General features: G+C 37.8%; 1 protein-coding gene across 1 annotated transcript in view; it reads left to right on the top strand.

The window, feature by feature from the left end:
• The first annotated feature begins 48 nt into the window (after positions 1-48).
• The window catches only part of LOC140172020 (uncharacterized), a 41,370-nt gene continuing 23,980 nt past the window's right edge, over positions 49-17,438 (top strand). The window contains exons 1-11 of the mRNA XM_072195368.1: positions 49-176; positions 5,943-6,075; positions 7,421-7,643; positions 8,634-8,738; positions 9,024-9,103; positions 10,113-10,165; positions 11,004-11,221; positions 12,376-12,459; positions 12,712-12,897; positions 14,052-14,142; positions 16,603-16,893. Of these exons, the coding sequence (XP_072051469.1) occupies positions 6,062-6,075; positions 7,421-7,643; positions 8,634-8,738; positions 9,024-9,103; positions 10,113-10,165; positions 11,004-11,221; positions 12,376-12,459; positions 12,712-12,897; positions 14,052-14,142; positions 16,603-16,893 (1,345 nt within the window). The 5' untranslated portion in view covers positions 49-176; positions 5,943-6,061. The remainder of the gene's footprint in view (positions 177-5,942; positions 6,076-7,420; positions 7,644-8,633; positions 8,739-9,023; positions 9,104-10,112; positions 10,166-11,003; positions 11,222-12,375; positions 12,460-12,711; positions 12,898-14,051; positions 14,143-16,602; positions 16,894-17,438) is intronic.

A 17,438-nucleotide genomic window follows, 5' to 3' on the forward strand; every position in this document is an offset into this window, starting at 1 on the left:
TTCACTTCTCATACATATTCATTAGCATTTAGCAATTATAATAAATATCCAATATGGCGATGTATCTTGAAATTTTGCACCTGAAAATTCTTAATTAGATTAAGAAAATATGATGTTCCTCTTGCAAAATAGACGTATTATTTCAATATCAGGATTATTTAGAATACGCATATCAGGTAAGTAGCAATTAGAATCTTGTATGGCTTTAATAAAATGGTGTAAACGTTGAAATTATGTGTTGGGTTTTTGTTCATCATGTTCATCGAATACTGCACAGGTGTCGAATTTTGACCCAGCTCATCTGGTGCCTGCTACATACATTTATATAGGTATGCTAGGTGAATTCAAATTTGCCATCAAACTGCATCATTTTACATGTCAAATTAAAGCCCTTGAGTAAAGAAAGCCAAAACTGAAAACATTTTTGTCATAGCCCTTTCCGTAACAAAGATACATCTTGTCAAACAAAGTCAAGATTGACTTTCATCAAACATGTCATTGTCAAAAAGATTATGCTAGCAAAATTCCCCAAAACAGCATTTAGGGGTGTTTCTAGATCTTAGTCTCATGGCGATAGCAGCTTTTTTTAATGGAACTGAGCAAAGTCCCTCTAAAATTCCATGTGCGAGCGGCTCGTCACCATAATAAATTGCCGTAATTTCTGGAATATAAGCCGCGGCTTATAATAAATACGTTATTTTTGGAGCCGCCGAAAGTCAGTGCGGCTTATACGGCGATGCGGCTTAGGCCAATGGAACTTGATTATTAGTTTCCGATTGGATGTTTGAAAAAAAGGACGAGGTCGCTATTTCATTATTCATTATTCGGTCGCTTTTCATTATCCATTATGTCAACAAAATCAATGATTTTATGAACAGCTTTCTCCAAATTTAGGTTCCACACCAGTACCAAAGTATATATTGTTGATGAAAGACCATCTCAAATGCTTAGATCATCTTTACAGACATTTTGCAACCGATTGAGAAAAGATTTGAATTTGTTTTCATTAAAATGAAAAGAAATTTGCAATTTTTGTAATCACTAGAAACATGATGAGGTAATCCTTAAATTTCCATTATTTCCTACATCCTCTACCCCTACAACTAAGAAAAACTGCTGATTATGATCAGCAGGGGATGTCAGACATTTTGAGAGTTTCAATTTTGATTATTTCCATTTTCAATTTTCAGATCATTGACTTTTTATGAAAATAATGAAAGTTTTGGTCAAATTGAAAAAGTGATGCGGGCGGTCAATAGGAAACTAACAATCGAGTTCCATTAGCCTTATACAGCAACGTTTGAAGCAGAAAAACACAACAAAAAAAAGCCCGACTCAACCGCGCGCTGGTGAGTGAGCCAATCGGCAAATTGTTCAAAGTCATCAACATCGTTTACCGTAATCCTCTTTTATGTCAGTTCATTCATGGAAATTTTAATTGACAGTCTCATTGATTGACTGACATGACTTGAGTATTATCCCCGGGAAATTATCAACAGACGCCGCCGTCATCCCCGTCCCAATTTAATCATGATCGCATTGATGGAATTATCATTCAATCATTCTCATAATTGTAGCGATTTATTAATAGAGGCCGTCAGCCTTTCGCCATCTTGTGGGTACAAATGATACGCGGGATTCTGCGCCGGACACTACTGGCGCGGGTCGCAGCTTGCCCCACGCAGCTGTTATCACGCATCACCACGGTGATTTTGCTGTTCACGCATGGAGATCGAACGACAATCGCAGTCTGTACCCACAAGATGGCGGCATATGACGTCACACTGACGGCCTCTATAGAAAGTGTAAAAAAATTATTGTTAATTTTTCTTGCATTTTTAATTTCATTCTTGTACAATTGTGAAGTTTGAGTAAAAAAAAATATGGTTGTTCGTTTTTATTAATATTATAAAAGTTTCATATCTGTCATGTTTGATCGATCCTTGAAAGCAAATTATGTAGGAGGCCTACCTCACTCATGCACTGGCGCGTTGGGCGTTGGCTCTCATTCAGCCCTTAGCCAACTAGCAAATAACTTTCCATATTACTGGTAAAATGCTCCGTATTTTGTAGTAAATCACTGTACAACAAGAACAATTCACATTTTGTTTTCAAATAACTCCAAGAATGAATTGGCCATTAAATATCCACGAAAAGTTGAATTTCTGGTACCACACATCGGGTACTTTCCCCGTGTGCTTTCCCTCATTACGGTAATTATTCATACACAACCGCGGGAACCCGGTTCTGCCCATGCGCACGTTGAAAGTAGACATTTTTGGTAAACAACTTTCTGGCGACCTTGTACTTCCCGGGTAGTCCCTCATTAAATATTCATAACTTCATTCATACTGACCGTGGGAAAGTATCAATTACACCATATTTAGAAACATGTTTACCTGGGCATTTGCCTCCTGGGTCCTGGGGGCCGGGGTGATGATCTCACCAGGCCACGTGTATTATTCATGTTGGTTCTGATTTTATTCTCTGAATATGGGTTTTGTTTCATACAATTATTTTTAAAGCAAGTTTATGGTCAAGAAGTTTATTTTTATAAAATTTGAGCAATTAAGGTTTTGTAATTTTTTGAAAAACTTTTCTTAACCATGCGATTAGCGATTCGATCAAATTGATAAACAATGTGGCGTGAAGGGAATCCCTGTGATGACGATCGACGTTTGAGATACGTTTTGATGGGGTTTCCGACTTGCTCATCAGGGCTAGCAGTAGCACATGGCTTAACGACCCCAAGACCCGGAAGATGGAGGATGCAACCTCGGGTATGCGTGTGTGATGGACTATTTCAGCTCAGAATTCGTCAATTATCATTGGTATTTTGAATACATAAAAATCATACAAGGATACGCTATCGCTACGGAATTGCTGAACTGGGATTATTTTATTAATTTGGACAGTACACAGACATTGAAGAACATTATTATTTGGAAGATAATGATTCGAGTACAATTATGTCATGGATGACACAGCGCGGTATTCCCCATGTTGATACCATGCTTGAGGATCAAATAAAACGCTGACGTCAATGAAATTGACCCAATTAGTAAGTTAGGAACAACATTTAAACCATTTTGCTGATAAAATGTTGTCTGATGACATAAACTTTTATTTATTCTTAGACTTCCATTTATAGATGCACGAAATTGGTTTTAATATAATATTGGTTTACTTAAAACAAATAATTACCTCACTCCTCAGTTTGCTTTGTAGCGCCACAATCGGGAAAATAGCGCATTACAGAAGAGTATGCATGTCAAAATCGGCCGTTAGGAATGCGGCTTATATGGTGATGCGGCTTATACGCCGCCGTTTGAATCTTATTTTAGCATTTTTTTTTTTTTGCGGCTTATACTCCGTGCGGCCAATATTCCGGAAATTACGGTTTATATTTGGGTCAAGTTAGTGCCGTTACGCTGACTTTCGTATTCGGCGAGGAGGACGATTTTGACCTCCTGGTTTGTTTACAAACAGAGAGGTAGACAAAAGACCGTTCCGCTTGTCCAAACACTCAAGTATCAGAACAGAAGGATGGTCCACAATAGCGTGATTCACGTAACATGAATAGGGATTAAAAAGCTGTCAAGTAGAACCATGTGCTTCTTTTGTCCTATTTGCCATCAAGATTTCATATGGAAACAGTTCAGACCCAGAACAGGATCATATCAGAAATTAATATTTTGTTCTGGGTCTGATTATTCGGACTTATGTCTGGTTCCATACAGCAATACGGCGTATTGCTGTCTGGTTAGCAGGTACGAATAATTCCGCGTGAATTGAGACGTCGGAGCCGGTCAAACACAGAGGACTACCCTACATCCCGTATCCTACTACATGTATCACTCAAACAAGCAAATCTCTTCACGAATTCACTCACCTTGCGATCCTATATCATCAGTTGAAACAAACATCTAAGTTTCCAAAACAACTTTGTCATTCCTCAAAACTACAAGTAACTTCATTTATAAAAAATTGAAATCCTACTATTACCCGTTATTGAAAATTTTGTTCGATTTATGTCAACCAAAAGAACGCACAAGTCGAGTTCAGTTGACCAAAATGGTATCTGCTGCCTCCTGTCACCTCAGATATGACGTCAGTATCAAGCTGCTTATTAAATATTCATGAAAAGGTCACAATCGGTGGATCGGATTGGTTGAAATCAACGCCACGTTTTTGACCTTACAGGGGTAAGAGATATGCATATTCATGTATGAAAACAGCGATGCGGATATAGTATCATCACCGGGACTGAGAAATGCGACATTTTCGATGTTTGTACCGGGAATTTCAGACACGGAGACTCCGCGGAGATTTCTGCAAATTCGTCCAAAGGTAACCAAAGGGTTGGGGATCGCATTTTTAACTATCACTAAATGTTTCGGAATTGCGGTCGGCTAAAAAGTAGACAGTTCGGGGACTGTAATTGGTGTAGATGTCACATTTTGAACAGTGAGCGATTAAGTGACCAATTTGATGCTCAGTACAAGTGTTTATCTTTACTCAGGGTAATTTGGACTAGGGTCAAGTGAAGTATAGAAAACATATTTACAATGTATGTAGGTTTCCTTCACTGACCTGTTCTCGAAAAAAAAATTCAAATTTCTATGTAAATTATATGCATTGTGTTTGGGCCCTGGTCTCCGCGAATTTTGCTGACTAGCAGTACTACTGTTACTGTTTTTTATCCATTTGCATCCGAAAGATGAGGCTATATTTACCCACAAATCCATGCACATGGTACTTAACAGTTATTTTTATTATTACGGACCTATTTTCAGATGTTGACTTCTAAGGGAAATTTCCCTGAAGCCGACGAAAGTGAATGATTTCTGACAATGAAAAATCTGATTGATGCATCAAAGTGCAGTGCAGCAAAACGCATAGCCGGACAGACAGATTGAGCTTGTGAAATTAGAATATTAGATCTATAGAAAGTTTTCTGGTCAAAGATAAAAAACAAATTTTCTGGTCATTGTAAGTCAAATTTATGAGGTAAAATGAAAGAAAACTCACTTACTATCTTAGCCTCTTAAAACTGTGGTGTTCTATGGGGGATTTAATTTAGTCATAATAAGGCCAAAAAAATATATATTGTTGTGTTGCCCTCAAGTGGAAAAATGGGAAATTTGGGTAGGACGGTCGGATTATTATTATTTTTTTTTATTTTTATTTTTTTTAAACCTTCAGTTTTTAAAAATCCCCTCAAATATTAAATAATGCTTGTTCAATTAGAGGACATTTGTCAATTTTGACTTCTGGATACCTGTTAGACAACAATTAAAGACTAGTCTTAAAATAATATATTAATTTTAAGTGTAAAACATTGAGTTTTTGAACAAATCTGTAAAATCATCGTTCAAAAAAAAAAAAAAAAATTGCGACCCTGATTTTTCAGGATTTAGGGTAGGACGGTTGAGGGCAACACAACAATTTTTTTTTTTTTTGCCTTATGACTTTAATTCAAACTTGCTCTGTTCAAGCCTCGAAATAAGCAGGCACCCAGGAGCCATTTACCCAATGGTCATAACATTTTGGCTCCTGGTCCACACAAAATCAAGTGAACCAGGCTCTACATTTAATCAAACATTAGAGCCTGGTTGTTAAACCAGTTTTTGTATTTCACATGTACAATTAAATTAAAATCTAAATGACTCCTAGCTCTTTAAAAATGGCTTCTGGTTCACTAGATAATCGCAGGACCAGGAGCCACCTTTTCCAAATGTGTGGCTCCTGGTCCAGATCTGCTTATTTCGAGACTTGGCTCTGTTGTCCTATATAAAAACACAATGAATTTGGCTGAATCCAATTATTGTGTAAAACTAGTCCAAAAAATCTGGTTTGGAAAAAATTGACCAAATAAGATTGATCATATATAATTATGGCTTTAATTACAAACCACTATATATTTTCTTCTTCTTTTTCAGGGAGCATTTTGCTGCTAAGCCTTTGATAATTAATGATACCTACCTGATTTGCAAGGAGTGACAGAAATTTATTTTTTTACAAAAAGTGGCCATTGGCGTGAAGCCAACAACTGTATAAAATGTATTCTATGGAGTAAGTAAAGATTTGTGTACATGTAGATATAACTATTTTCTAATCAGTAATTGATTTGACCAAGTACATTCTTAAACCTGTACTGTAAGCAGTGATCATTACAAATGTAGCCTGCATGTAGTATTTAATCGGGGCTCAATTTTGTTGCACTTTGCATGAATCAAATTGATTCTCACCTGGCGAGAATCAAGTGAGAATCCACTGATCATCGTAACTTACTGCGTCCCTACAGAATGGATATGATTTGGGCAGATAGGAGAATCATCGCTAGAATTTATTTTCTGATTCTCACCGAATTTGAGGCCTTGATAGTACCGTATTGGTCCGAGTATAGTCCCACCCGTTTTTTATGTGAAAACTTTTCACAATTGGGGGTGGGATTATACTCGAATTTCAAGATGCTAGATTTTTGCTAGATGCTAGGATCATTCAAATTCAATGCATTTTGAAATCATTAATAGAGTATGACATGAATACAAATTATCAATTTTCATATTAAAAATACAAAATATCTTGAAATTTTTTTTTTTTTTTTTTTTTTTAGGTCAACCATGAATGATCCTAGCATCTAGGTCTAGGTACATTCCAAAACCGAAAAAAAACCATTTTTTTTTTTTTTTTTTTACAATTTCTGAAATTTTTCGAAAAATGGGGGGTGGGATTATACTCGAACGTGGGACTATACTCGGACGAATACGGTAATACAAATTCTGAATGGAGCAAATTAATGTAAATCTACATATCATTGTAGCAGTGGAGAGTTTTGGCTTGGGAGATATATATTTTGTAAATGGCCAATATTTTGAGTGGAAATGAGCTTGCCTGACGAAGTTTTACTGGGCCATTTCCTGATGAACGCTGAACTTGTCAAAATGGAGCAATACTGGTCATATATTTCCTCTGGCGCCTGGACAGCTCTGGACGTGTAATTCTGGTTGGATCCAGGTGTAAAAACTCGGTAACCGTAGGGTAAAAATCGCTCAGCGCCTGCTTGTTTCCAGGCTTGGGTACCGGTTTATATTTTCAATAAATAGCACTGCTACATTGCACATAACTGTTTGGAGACCATTAAATAAAAAAATAAGTGCAAATTTTACACTCTACTTTGACTTTATCCCTGGTGATACTTGTAATCCAGGTACCGCCCGTAAATTACATAGGGTACAAAATTACCCGAAAATAACAGGTTTAGCTCTTACCAAGGCTCTGATGGCATTGAAATGCTAGGTGCTACATATAGGCCTTGTTTCAAATGCCCTTTCTCCTGCATTTCTCCCCTAATTTAGTCTTCTGTTATGTGTGACATTGAAATAACTTAACCCTGTATTTTGATTTTTTTTTAAAGGACCAAGCGTAAGAGCAAGTGGGACACACCAACCAACAGCATGCACGGCTCTCTACTAGGCTACCCTGGGGACCCAGCTCAGTCAGCCAGTAGTCTAGAGGCAGCGTCTGCTGCTGCTGCCAAGATCAATGCCATGCTTATTGCCAAAGGGAAACTCAAGCTTCCGCAAGCTAGTAATGTCACAACGGCTAGTGTTAGTACTACTAGCATCAACAAGCCAAAGGTAAGGTGTGCTCTTATGGATACATTTGTCTGACAGCTTACCCTGTAGCCATCATCTTATTGTGACATGCAATATGGATGTAACCAAGCTATAATGAAAGACAAAGATAAAAAGACTAGTTTGCGTCTGACGTCATCTGTCAATCAAACTCAGAGCACGGTTTGTTTACAAGTGTCGTGATGATATGACTTGCTGAACACGGCGGTAAAACCGGGCGCCTTATTGTTAATGTTGCAACATCAAACATACAAACCATCTCAAAAGTTAGGTCTTACTAGTAGGAAACTTTCTTTGGCGAAGGCACCATGCCCACAATGCCTAGAAAAGTTGCTTTTTGCCTTGTAAGAGTACGTAATTTTTCGCCATTCACTGCTATTCCTTTTTTCCGATCGGCACCAGCCAGATGAATCGACCTTCCTTATACGCGCTATTAGCCAATCAAGGATCGTAGAGAATTTGATTGACAGTGACGTCAGACGCAAACTAGTCTTTTTATCTTTGTCTTTCATTATAAATGATTTTGAGATATTATCTAATAGACAATAATAGTATTCTACTTCCTCTGTATTTTATTGTTCTGAACAGTACTAAAAAGACAATATTTATGGAACCGTACATTCAGTTGTGATTGAGTTTTCAGTGTAATAAAGCTTTGAAGCTTTTTTTATTTTCCTCGTCAAACGGCTCATTTGGCAGAATGAAAAGGAGCGTACAAATGTAATATAATTTCAACAACTCTTCCTTTACCTTTGTACAGGAGTCAACTGTTGTTAATGATTTAGGAATGTTTCTTGGGGATGATTTCAAGTGACCTCCACTTGAAATGAGTCTGATATTTATTCCTAGCTATTATGTAAAAAGAGACACACACAGATAGCAGCCGACAAGTGCATCCGTTTGATATGGAATGGATGTACACATATGAACTATCCAAACAGGTTGATCAAGAATTACAATTTCACCATCATTTCTTTCTCCATGTATACACAGGAAAAGAAAGATAAGAAAGATGAGCCAGTTATAGCTGAGGTAGAGATTAATGATGTCCCTATTCAATGTAGAAATTTACTTACAAGAGGATCTACACAAGATGAGGTAAGCCTTATTATATAGTACATTGTCTCGTCTCAAGTTGAGAGTGCTGTCAGTGCGTTTACATGGTTGCGTCGCCTTTCTACGCATGTGTACACCCGCAGGATAATGTGAGGGCAGCGATTCAAAATTGCCACAGCAAAATACGCCCATGATGTTCCTCTCAACTTCAGTACCTTGTGTCTTTGTAGAATATATAAAAAATGGGTAAAGTTGGGTACAGTTCATTTTAAATCAACCTGTATGGTTTATAGTACTTATATTGTTGAATGTGATTTCCTTATACAGATCAGTAAGAACACAGGAGCTGCAGTGTCAACAAGAGGCAGATTTATGTCTTTTGAAGATAGAGCTAAAAATAATATGGGGTAAGTGTCCCAATTACATTCTCCACTACTATACATGTTCAACTATCCATCAACAGTCAAAGTAGCTTTGCTTTGTATGCTGTGAATTCTTGCATATTCATGAGGGCCGATCACTTGATCGTGTGTGTCTAACAATCACGCCAGTGTTGTATGCCTTTGCATATACAGTACTCGATGGTGTTGCATTTTTTTGCGTTTGCGCGAAAGACAACAAAAGGCCATAAAAATATGCGGTGCATAGCAGTTTAGTCTGTCGACACTTCATGGAGCGATCAGCCCTCATTATCGGGTGATGCTGAGACTTTGACTGTTTGTGGTTAGTCTGAGAGAATGTCACAGACTACTACACTGTACTAGTCTGTGACATTCTCTCATTCATGAAACTCGGATTAGTTTGATTTTCAATTTCTAGAATTTTTACAAAGTTTAGGTCTTGTAATTCTTGATATGTATCAAGGAAAACCTTGCCTTGTGCTATTTTTATCGTTCGGCAACCTAATCTGCACAGGAACTAATAAAATGAAATAGTGAAATTCTTGTGTGCCTAGCGGAAAATGGAATGCCACAGTTGAACAACATGCCAATGCATCAGTGTGCCTACTGGAAAATGGATGGCTCCAGTTGAAAAAAATGCCAATGCATCAGTGTGCCTACTGGAAAATGGAAGGCCCCAGTTAAAAAATGCCAATGCATCATTGTGCCTACTGAAAAAGGGAATGCTCCAGTTGAAAAAAATCCCAATGCATCAGTGTGTGTGCCTACTGAAAAATGCAATGCTCCAGTTGAAAAAAATGACAATGCGTCAGTGTGCATACTGAATAATTGAATGCTGTGTCTGAAAAAAAAAAAGGTAATGCATCTACAAAGCACAAAATATATTGTTACATTTAACAAATGAACATGGAATATTGATCAATTTGTAACATTCAAAAAGTTTCAATAATTTGTACACCTTGAAAATGCATGGGCTTTGAGCTGTACTAAAAGTATATTCTCTCTCATCCTACAGGGAAAGACCATTGTATCTATGTGTGCAGGGACAGACCAAAGAAAGTGTAGATCGTAAGTACAGCATTTGTCATGTATTTCTGTAAGTTTTATATTATTTTAATAAATAATTTTGAATAACAATGTACACATTTTGTGTCATAGGTGACAATTTGATCTGTTTATAACAGGTTGTCATCAAATGTTACTCAAGTTTTGTTAATTTGACCAGTGTGTGGCAATTTCTACTGTTGTGTTTAGATAGATAAAAGGTTAATGATTGAGAACGCAGTTCGTTTCATATAAATTAATGCTACCCAGAGGAGGCTTAAAGGCATTCCTACAATGCACTATGATTGGGAAATTTGATCAATATAACCTAATTTTAAAGGCAAAGTCCCCATTGCCACACACACAAAATGGTCATTTTAAAACTGCAGCCAACGAGCTAATATTTGAGACTTATGACTGATATTTGATTTTCTTTTCTTTCTTGACAGGAAACATTCATATTGTCCCACTGCATTTATTTTATTCCTAAGTCTCGATGTTTTGAATGTTAAATAATAGGATGAAAACATCAGATATTTGCACACAATCCCAATGCAAGGTATAATCAACTGTACCACATGTGTATAAAAGCCAGACATACAAGGTCAGAAACCCCATTGGGTTGTGGGAATGTCTTTAAACATCCTCTGGCTACCAATTGTCTTGAAAAGGAGTCCTTGGGTGATAAGACTCATAGTGTCAACCAATGGAACAAGTTATGGTGTGTATTCCTTTAATTTCAGAAGATTTATTCATTTGACCTGAGGGTTCAATATATGTGTTGAGAATTCTTCAGGTGAACTGTTAAAAACATTGATCCAGTGGAAAAATGAAATCCAATCATATATGTATCTATTTGTAGGTGCTGTGTTTAGAATAAAGCAAATTATAGGCGACAACATCAAACCCAAAGGACGTGGCAAGAGTCGATTCAGTAGCCCTATACCAGGAGCAGTAACAACACCTATAACAACACAAGCAGGGGGATTGACAGCTGTACCCCCTCCTGTTGGATTAAGTCAACCACCCCCTCCATTGATGTCACTACCTACACAGCCTACACAATCACTACCATCAGGGGTAAGTCACAGTTTGATCGAGAAATCTATCTACTATCCACGATGACACGATAGCTAATGTGTGAATAGTCGTAGCGTCTTCAGTTTTAAGACGCAGCAAAACAATTTTTTAGATTGTCCCGTTTGGCTTCAATTTAGCTTGGCTAACATTTATGTATCTTAGCTGAAGTGTTTGCTTACTTTTAACCGGAAACACAGGCGCTGAAATACAAATTCCGACCATATTATGAGTCCGTTTAATTCTGCAACCTTGTTTGATCAAAGATGTTTTGACAACTGCCAACTGCGTCGGTGATTAAAGATTTGAGAAAATCCAGTGCTGGGCAAATCAATCCATCTCCCGATTTGCAAAGGTTGACTTGTCATTGCAAACTGATGGTGATACCCTTCCGGTTCTTGAACATGTGAGCCCAGCACTACACATGTTGATCACCTATTTACAATGGGGACTGTGCGATGTCTGGCGATCACTCGAGAAAAATTGGCACAAAATGATGTTTTTCGTGAGTAAAGTCATGATGAATCGATGAAGGAATGTAGCACATGGTGTCACTAATATGTCAAGAATAATATCCTCATATTTTTGAGACAATAATTAACTTGAGGAAGAAGTTTTTATTCATATGCATGATATTGGGACCTGCATGCCAACCGTGTACATGTACCAAACAAGGTACGTTACATGAGCGCAAATCATTCCACGTTCTAACTTTCGTATCACAAGCTATCGGTTGTTTTTTGAATAAGTCACAGTGGGTAGAGGGCAGAGTTCCTTGTGTTGTTAGAATTATGAGTGATGTGGACCCATGGATGGAAACAAGTAGTGGTTACTTTCTTGAATAAGGGTAATGGTAGATACAAACTATCAGGAGTCTACCAGTGTTGTTGTTTGATTGGCCATAGGTCCCCTCCTGGGGGTTGGGTCAGTCAGTAGGATTCAATGGGATTCAATTTCTTAAAAGGTCGTAGCCAAAAATAAATTGTCCAAATAGGTGTGAATTGTGCAATAGTCAATTTTCTATTACATTCACATACAGCTACCATGTAAATACTAATAATCGTGAGCGTAGGGACGGACAGTGGAGGTAATAGAATAGGATAATTAAGAATTGGTGGGTTATCAAAATATTCACTTTTTGTTTGAATTCTTTTCAGCATTTTATTCAAGAGAAAATTTTTGTTGGTCTGGAGCATGTGCATCCTTCTTTTGTAGTCAAAGACAAAATCTATGGTCCATCGGTGAGTATTATTTATAAATGTGTTTTGTAGCTTTCTTAATGATTACTTAATGATGCCTTTTCTTGTCTATGAGTGCAGTAAAGCACATTATTTTACTATGGAAAAAAAGTTGGGCATGAAACTGATTAAAAGAACTGGTGAGACTTGCTGTCACAAGAATTATATGAATAAAATAAGACAATTTAAAACCCTAGCTATATATAACTGTGTTGAAAGTGATTCTATTTTATTCATTATTCCATATTGTTTCAGGGTTCATTCCTGCAACACATACGAAATGAAACCGGCGCAACAGTAACTTTACGAGGGCGAGGCTCAGGGTTCTTGGAGCCTACGTCAGGTCGTGAGGCATTTGAGGCACTCTACCTTCATGTCACACATCCAAAGATGGAAGGTCTTCAAGCAGCAAAGAAATTATGTGAAAATCTCATACAAACAGTAAGTTGCTCAGTTTCAGAAAATATTTGGGGGAATTGGGTCTCAACCATTGCCTGAAAAAGGAATAAAAATTTATATAGCGCCTTTCACATGTATCAAAGCGCTTTACATTTATTCCGCCGTCGTTAGAATATGTCAGCTGCCATACAATGCCCAAGGCATGCTCATACCTTTAGGCGGCGCTCAATGGACAATATCCCTAACAGCTCCCCATTTCACCCCTGGGTAGAGAGAGGCAAGTGAGGTAAAGTGCCTTGCCCAAGTGCACAACACGATGGCATCGCCGGGGCTAGACTCGGAACCCTCCGATTGCGAGGTAGAGCCTGTACCGCTGCGCCACCATGCCCCCACACGACACGGTAATATAAGTAACTTGAGTATCATTGACCTCTTCCAAGTGGCACTGTAGAATTACTACTTGGACTCTGATCATCTCGTAACAGGCGGGACTCATAACATTGTTGATTTGATATAGAATAGCATACACCTAGCTAGCTGCGCTCAGCACCTACCTGATTGCTGCTTTGTGTATAGCGTAACTGACATGTGCTTTTGTGTATTTACAAGGGCGTAAGTCGTGAATTTATTGACTCACAAGTTACATAAACCAAATAATTCTTGCCTGTTATGAGCTGATCATAGTATGTTGTAAAATACTTAGTGTATAGTTTATGAAAAGCTTTTCTGTAGCTCTTGAGGTGAGCAGAATTAGGGAACTAAGACAAAAATACTGTACAGCAAATGAGAGGCTCAATTCTTCACTCTTTGTAATTGGCATACAAGCAGTGCTCTGTTTCCAACTAAACTTTTTGAGGCTTACGCACTATGTGGCACATAAAGAATACTGCAGATTTCTGCTTAATTCAAGGTTTTTTTGCCCTTTTTTCATTATTGCCAACTTTGATCTGGCTGGAACCGATTTTATCACATATATTTAGAGGTTGGTGCAAGCTGGCTTGAAGGCCAACACACATCAAACACACAAGGATGGCTAGATAGCCTGCTCTTCTTAATAGACGGACAATCTTCGTTTTTGGTTGCTTTTTCCAGAAATAATTTGTAGGTTTGTTGTTGAATTAACCTTTTGTAATTGCAAATTAATATTTGTCTATTTATGTATGAAAATGTTTGCTTTAATTTTGATTTTGCCTTAGATCCATGTCGAATACAACAAGTTTCAGAGTCAGTTGATAACAGCTCAAGTCCCTGCAGTTGGCAGCATTGTAGCTCCTGTTGGACACCCAGGTAAATGAATGCTAGTTGAGTTTGAGTGTATGTGAAATCTTCACATATCAATACATAATAGAGGTGATAGAGCATAAGATACATGGGAAGTTATAATTCCTGTTGAGTTCATGATGCTTTTAATATAGAGTAACTTATTTGACATGTATGGTCGAGTCTAGGAGAAAATAAAATTACCATTGGATATGCAGTAACTGATCAATGTATTATACTAATAAACACACATGTGAATTAAAGCAACATGCTGAGATGTTTAGCTTCCAAAACCAGCTGTTCAATACTTGCCAATTTGTAGCATGCTTGCAGTGACTCAATGTGGAAAAGGTGGAAACAGGTTTTTTCTTGTCGATATAAACAAATTTAAAGAATTTACTAACTTCTTGTCTGGTAAGTGCAAGGAAACCATGCTCATGGTATATAAGCAAGTAGAGAAGGCGCTATGATAGGCCACTCACTGGACACTTACATTATGAATAGGAATTACTTAAAGCATGAGCTATATTATGATTGAAATGGCATATTAATGCTCATATAACAAATCTTTGGGGCAGTGGTGAATATATCTGCATATCACTTGCTCTATGCAACTCCCGTGTATAAAGATGTATGGAGGGTTAAGAAGGTAGAGGATGCCTTAGACATGGTCCCTGTGCCGATACTACCCTCCTAGAGTAATCCCTACCAGGGAAGGCTAGGCAGAACAGTCTCTACAACTAAGCTGGCTCTAGAGTCTACCGTCTATGCCTACAATATATCAGTGAATGACAATGTAATTTAGCCATTGAGGTTCAGAAAGAAACATTGCAATATAGGCATCTGTAAAATCTGTAAAAATAAATTGTGCAGATAAAGTAAATCGATTCAAACTGAATTTGACTCCTGCACATTCATAAGCTAACAGGAACTTGACAGACGTAAATTATGGAGTATACAATACAACTGAAAGTGAACCATGTTTTTAAAATATTCAATGGAACATCAGCTTCATACCTTTCAGATAATTTTCAACTGTTCACAGATTTATGTGGATATAGTACATGAAATCAGTGAGTTTATATATTACTAGGCGGTTACCCGTATTTGGCGGTTCTCGGCTGGGCACGATTACCTGGCTGATGGTGACTGTATACCCACCAAGTTTCATGCCCATACGATAGTTTTGACTAATTTGACCTCAGATGACCCGTGAGTGACCTCGGATGACCCCAAAATTACCTTCCAAAATTTTGGCTCTAAAAGTTGTCTGTACCCGCCAAGTTGCATGCACATACAACAGTTTTTACTAATTTGACCTCAAATGACCCATGGGTGACCTCGGATGACCCCAAAATGACCTTCCAAAATTTTGGCTCAAAATGTTGTCTGTACCCACCAAGTTTCATGCCCATACGACAGTTTATAGATTCGTCAGGCTAATAGGCAAGAATGCAATACATTATCAGTATCAAAGACTGGAATAATCTTCCAAAGCCAATTAAACCAATCACAAATCAAAACTCAATTCAAAGAACAATAAAGACTTTCATAAGTAGCATTAACTCTTGCAATCAATAATTCTAAAGTTAAAAACAGGGAAAATATGACACAACATCCAATGGGGGAGTAACACAAAGTATATATATAAACAGAGTTAAAAACCCTAATCAAATAATTCATCAATAATTCTGTTATGCGTTATAAATCTTGTTAATAGAATTATTTGTAAGTGTACTTCATGTACTCATGATGGTTAATATTTTAATTGTTTTAACTTTGGACCCCAATGGAAATAAGCCTCCATTAGGCATCATTAGATATTTTGTACAAGTACATGAGGTTGTTCCATAATATTTGCAAGTTTTCCTTAACATCTTTGTATATGGAAAGTATTTTTCTTAACAAAATATTGTCATACATAAACTGAGCTCAAAAAGAAACTTATTATTATCTTTTACAACTTGTGAATCACAAGGTCATATCTTAAAATACTGTCAATCAAAATGAACCAAAATTACACACAGGATTACCTTAATACTCTACTCAAAACACATGTCAGTAACCAAGCAGTTGTCCAACTGACACAACAGCAAAATGCACTGTCATGGGACAGCTTCCTGGACTTCCTTCACTTTCACAGCCCAACATTTGGCACCCAGGACAAAAATCTGCGAGAATGCACACAAGATCCTTGCACAGATGATAAAACGGTGCTGCTTTCTGCTTTTCATACACTTTTTTTCATAAAACAGGGCTGAGCTGTGAATGTGGTCCAGGAAGCTGTCCCATGTCAGTGCATTTTGCTGTTGTGTCAGTTGGATAACTGCTTGGTTACTGACATGTGTTAAGAGTAGAGTATTGAAGTAAATCTGTGCGTAATTTTGGTTCAATTTGATGGACAGGATTTCAAGATATGACCTTGTGAAAAATTATAAGTTTCTTTTTGAGCTCAGTTTATATAATGGTAATCCAATATTGTTTCAGAAATGCGTAGTATAGCACCGCCAACAATACTTCACCCAGGCCCACAGCAGCAGGTGACTGCTGTACAGCAGGTGCAAGCAGGGCAGCCATCACAGCTTACACAACAAGGAGTAGCTCAAGCACTAGGAGTGGCACTACCACCCAGAATCACCATCCCACCACCGGGTATGGTCAGTGCAATACCAAGCCAAGGAGGACAACAAGTTGGCATAGCTCAACAAGTAGGCGTGGCACAGGTTGCGTCAGTGGCGGTTACAACGCCGTACACAACTACAATAGCGCAGCAAAGTAGTAAGAATGGGTCATGGGTAGGGTTGTATTTTATACACTTCCAGATACCAATTGCTGCCACCTCAGATGTGCACTGCTGCCCAGCTGCTTCGTTGGTACTCTAGTACCGTATGCACATTAGAATTACATGTACAGTACACACACTGGTACTGGATTGGTACTGCACTGGTACAAAGAAAGTAGATGGGCAGCATTGTATCTCTGGGGTCTGCAGCAATAGGAATCAGGTAGTTGTTTATAAGTCATACCCAGGGACAGGCGATTTGCGCGGAACTTTTTTTCCGTGCAATTCCGCGCAATTGGCTTTTTTTTTTCCTATGGGCAGGGATACATGATTTGCGCAATTATTTTTTTCCGCGCAAATCGCCTGTCCCTGGTCATACCGCATAGCAGGAAGTTGCTGAGAGGTTTATATCGTTTACGATTTTTGTGATTTCTGTACCGTGAATTAAAAAGCGGCAACAATATTTTGTGTATTTTTTTGATATCACACATATAAGAAACTTCACAAACTGCTCAGAAGAGTACAAGTCACAAACAATTAA

The sequence above is a fragment of the Amphiura filiformis genome, chromosome 15 (genome assembly GCF_039555335.1).
Source record: "Amphiura filiformis chromosome 15, Afil_fr2py, whole genome shotgun sequence".
Classification (NCBI taxonomy): domain Eukaryota; kingdom Metazoa; phylum Echinodermata; class Ophiuroidea; order Amphilepidida; family Amphiuridae; genus Amphiura; species Amphiura filiformis.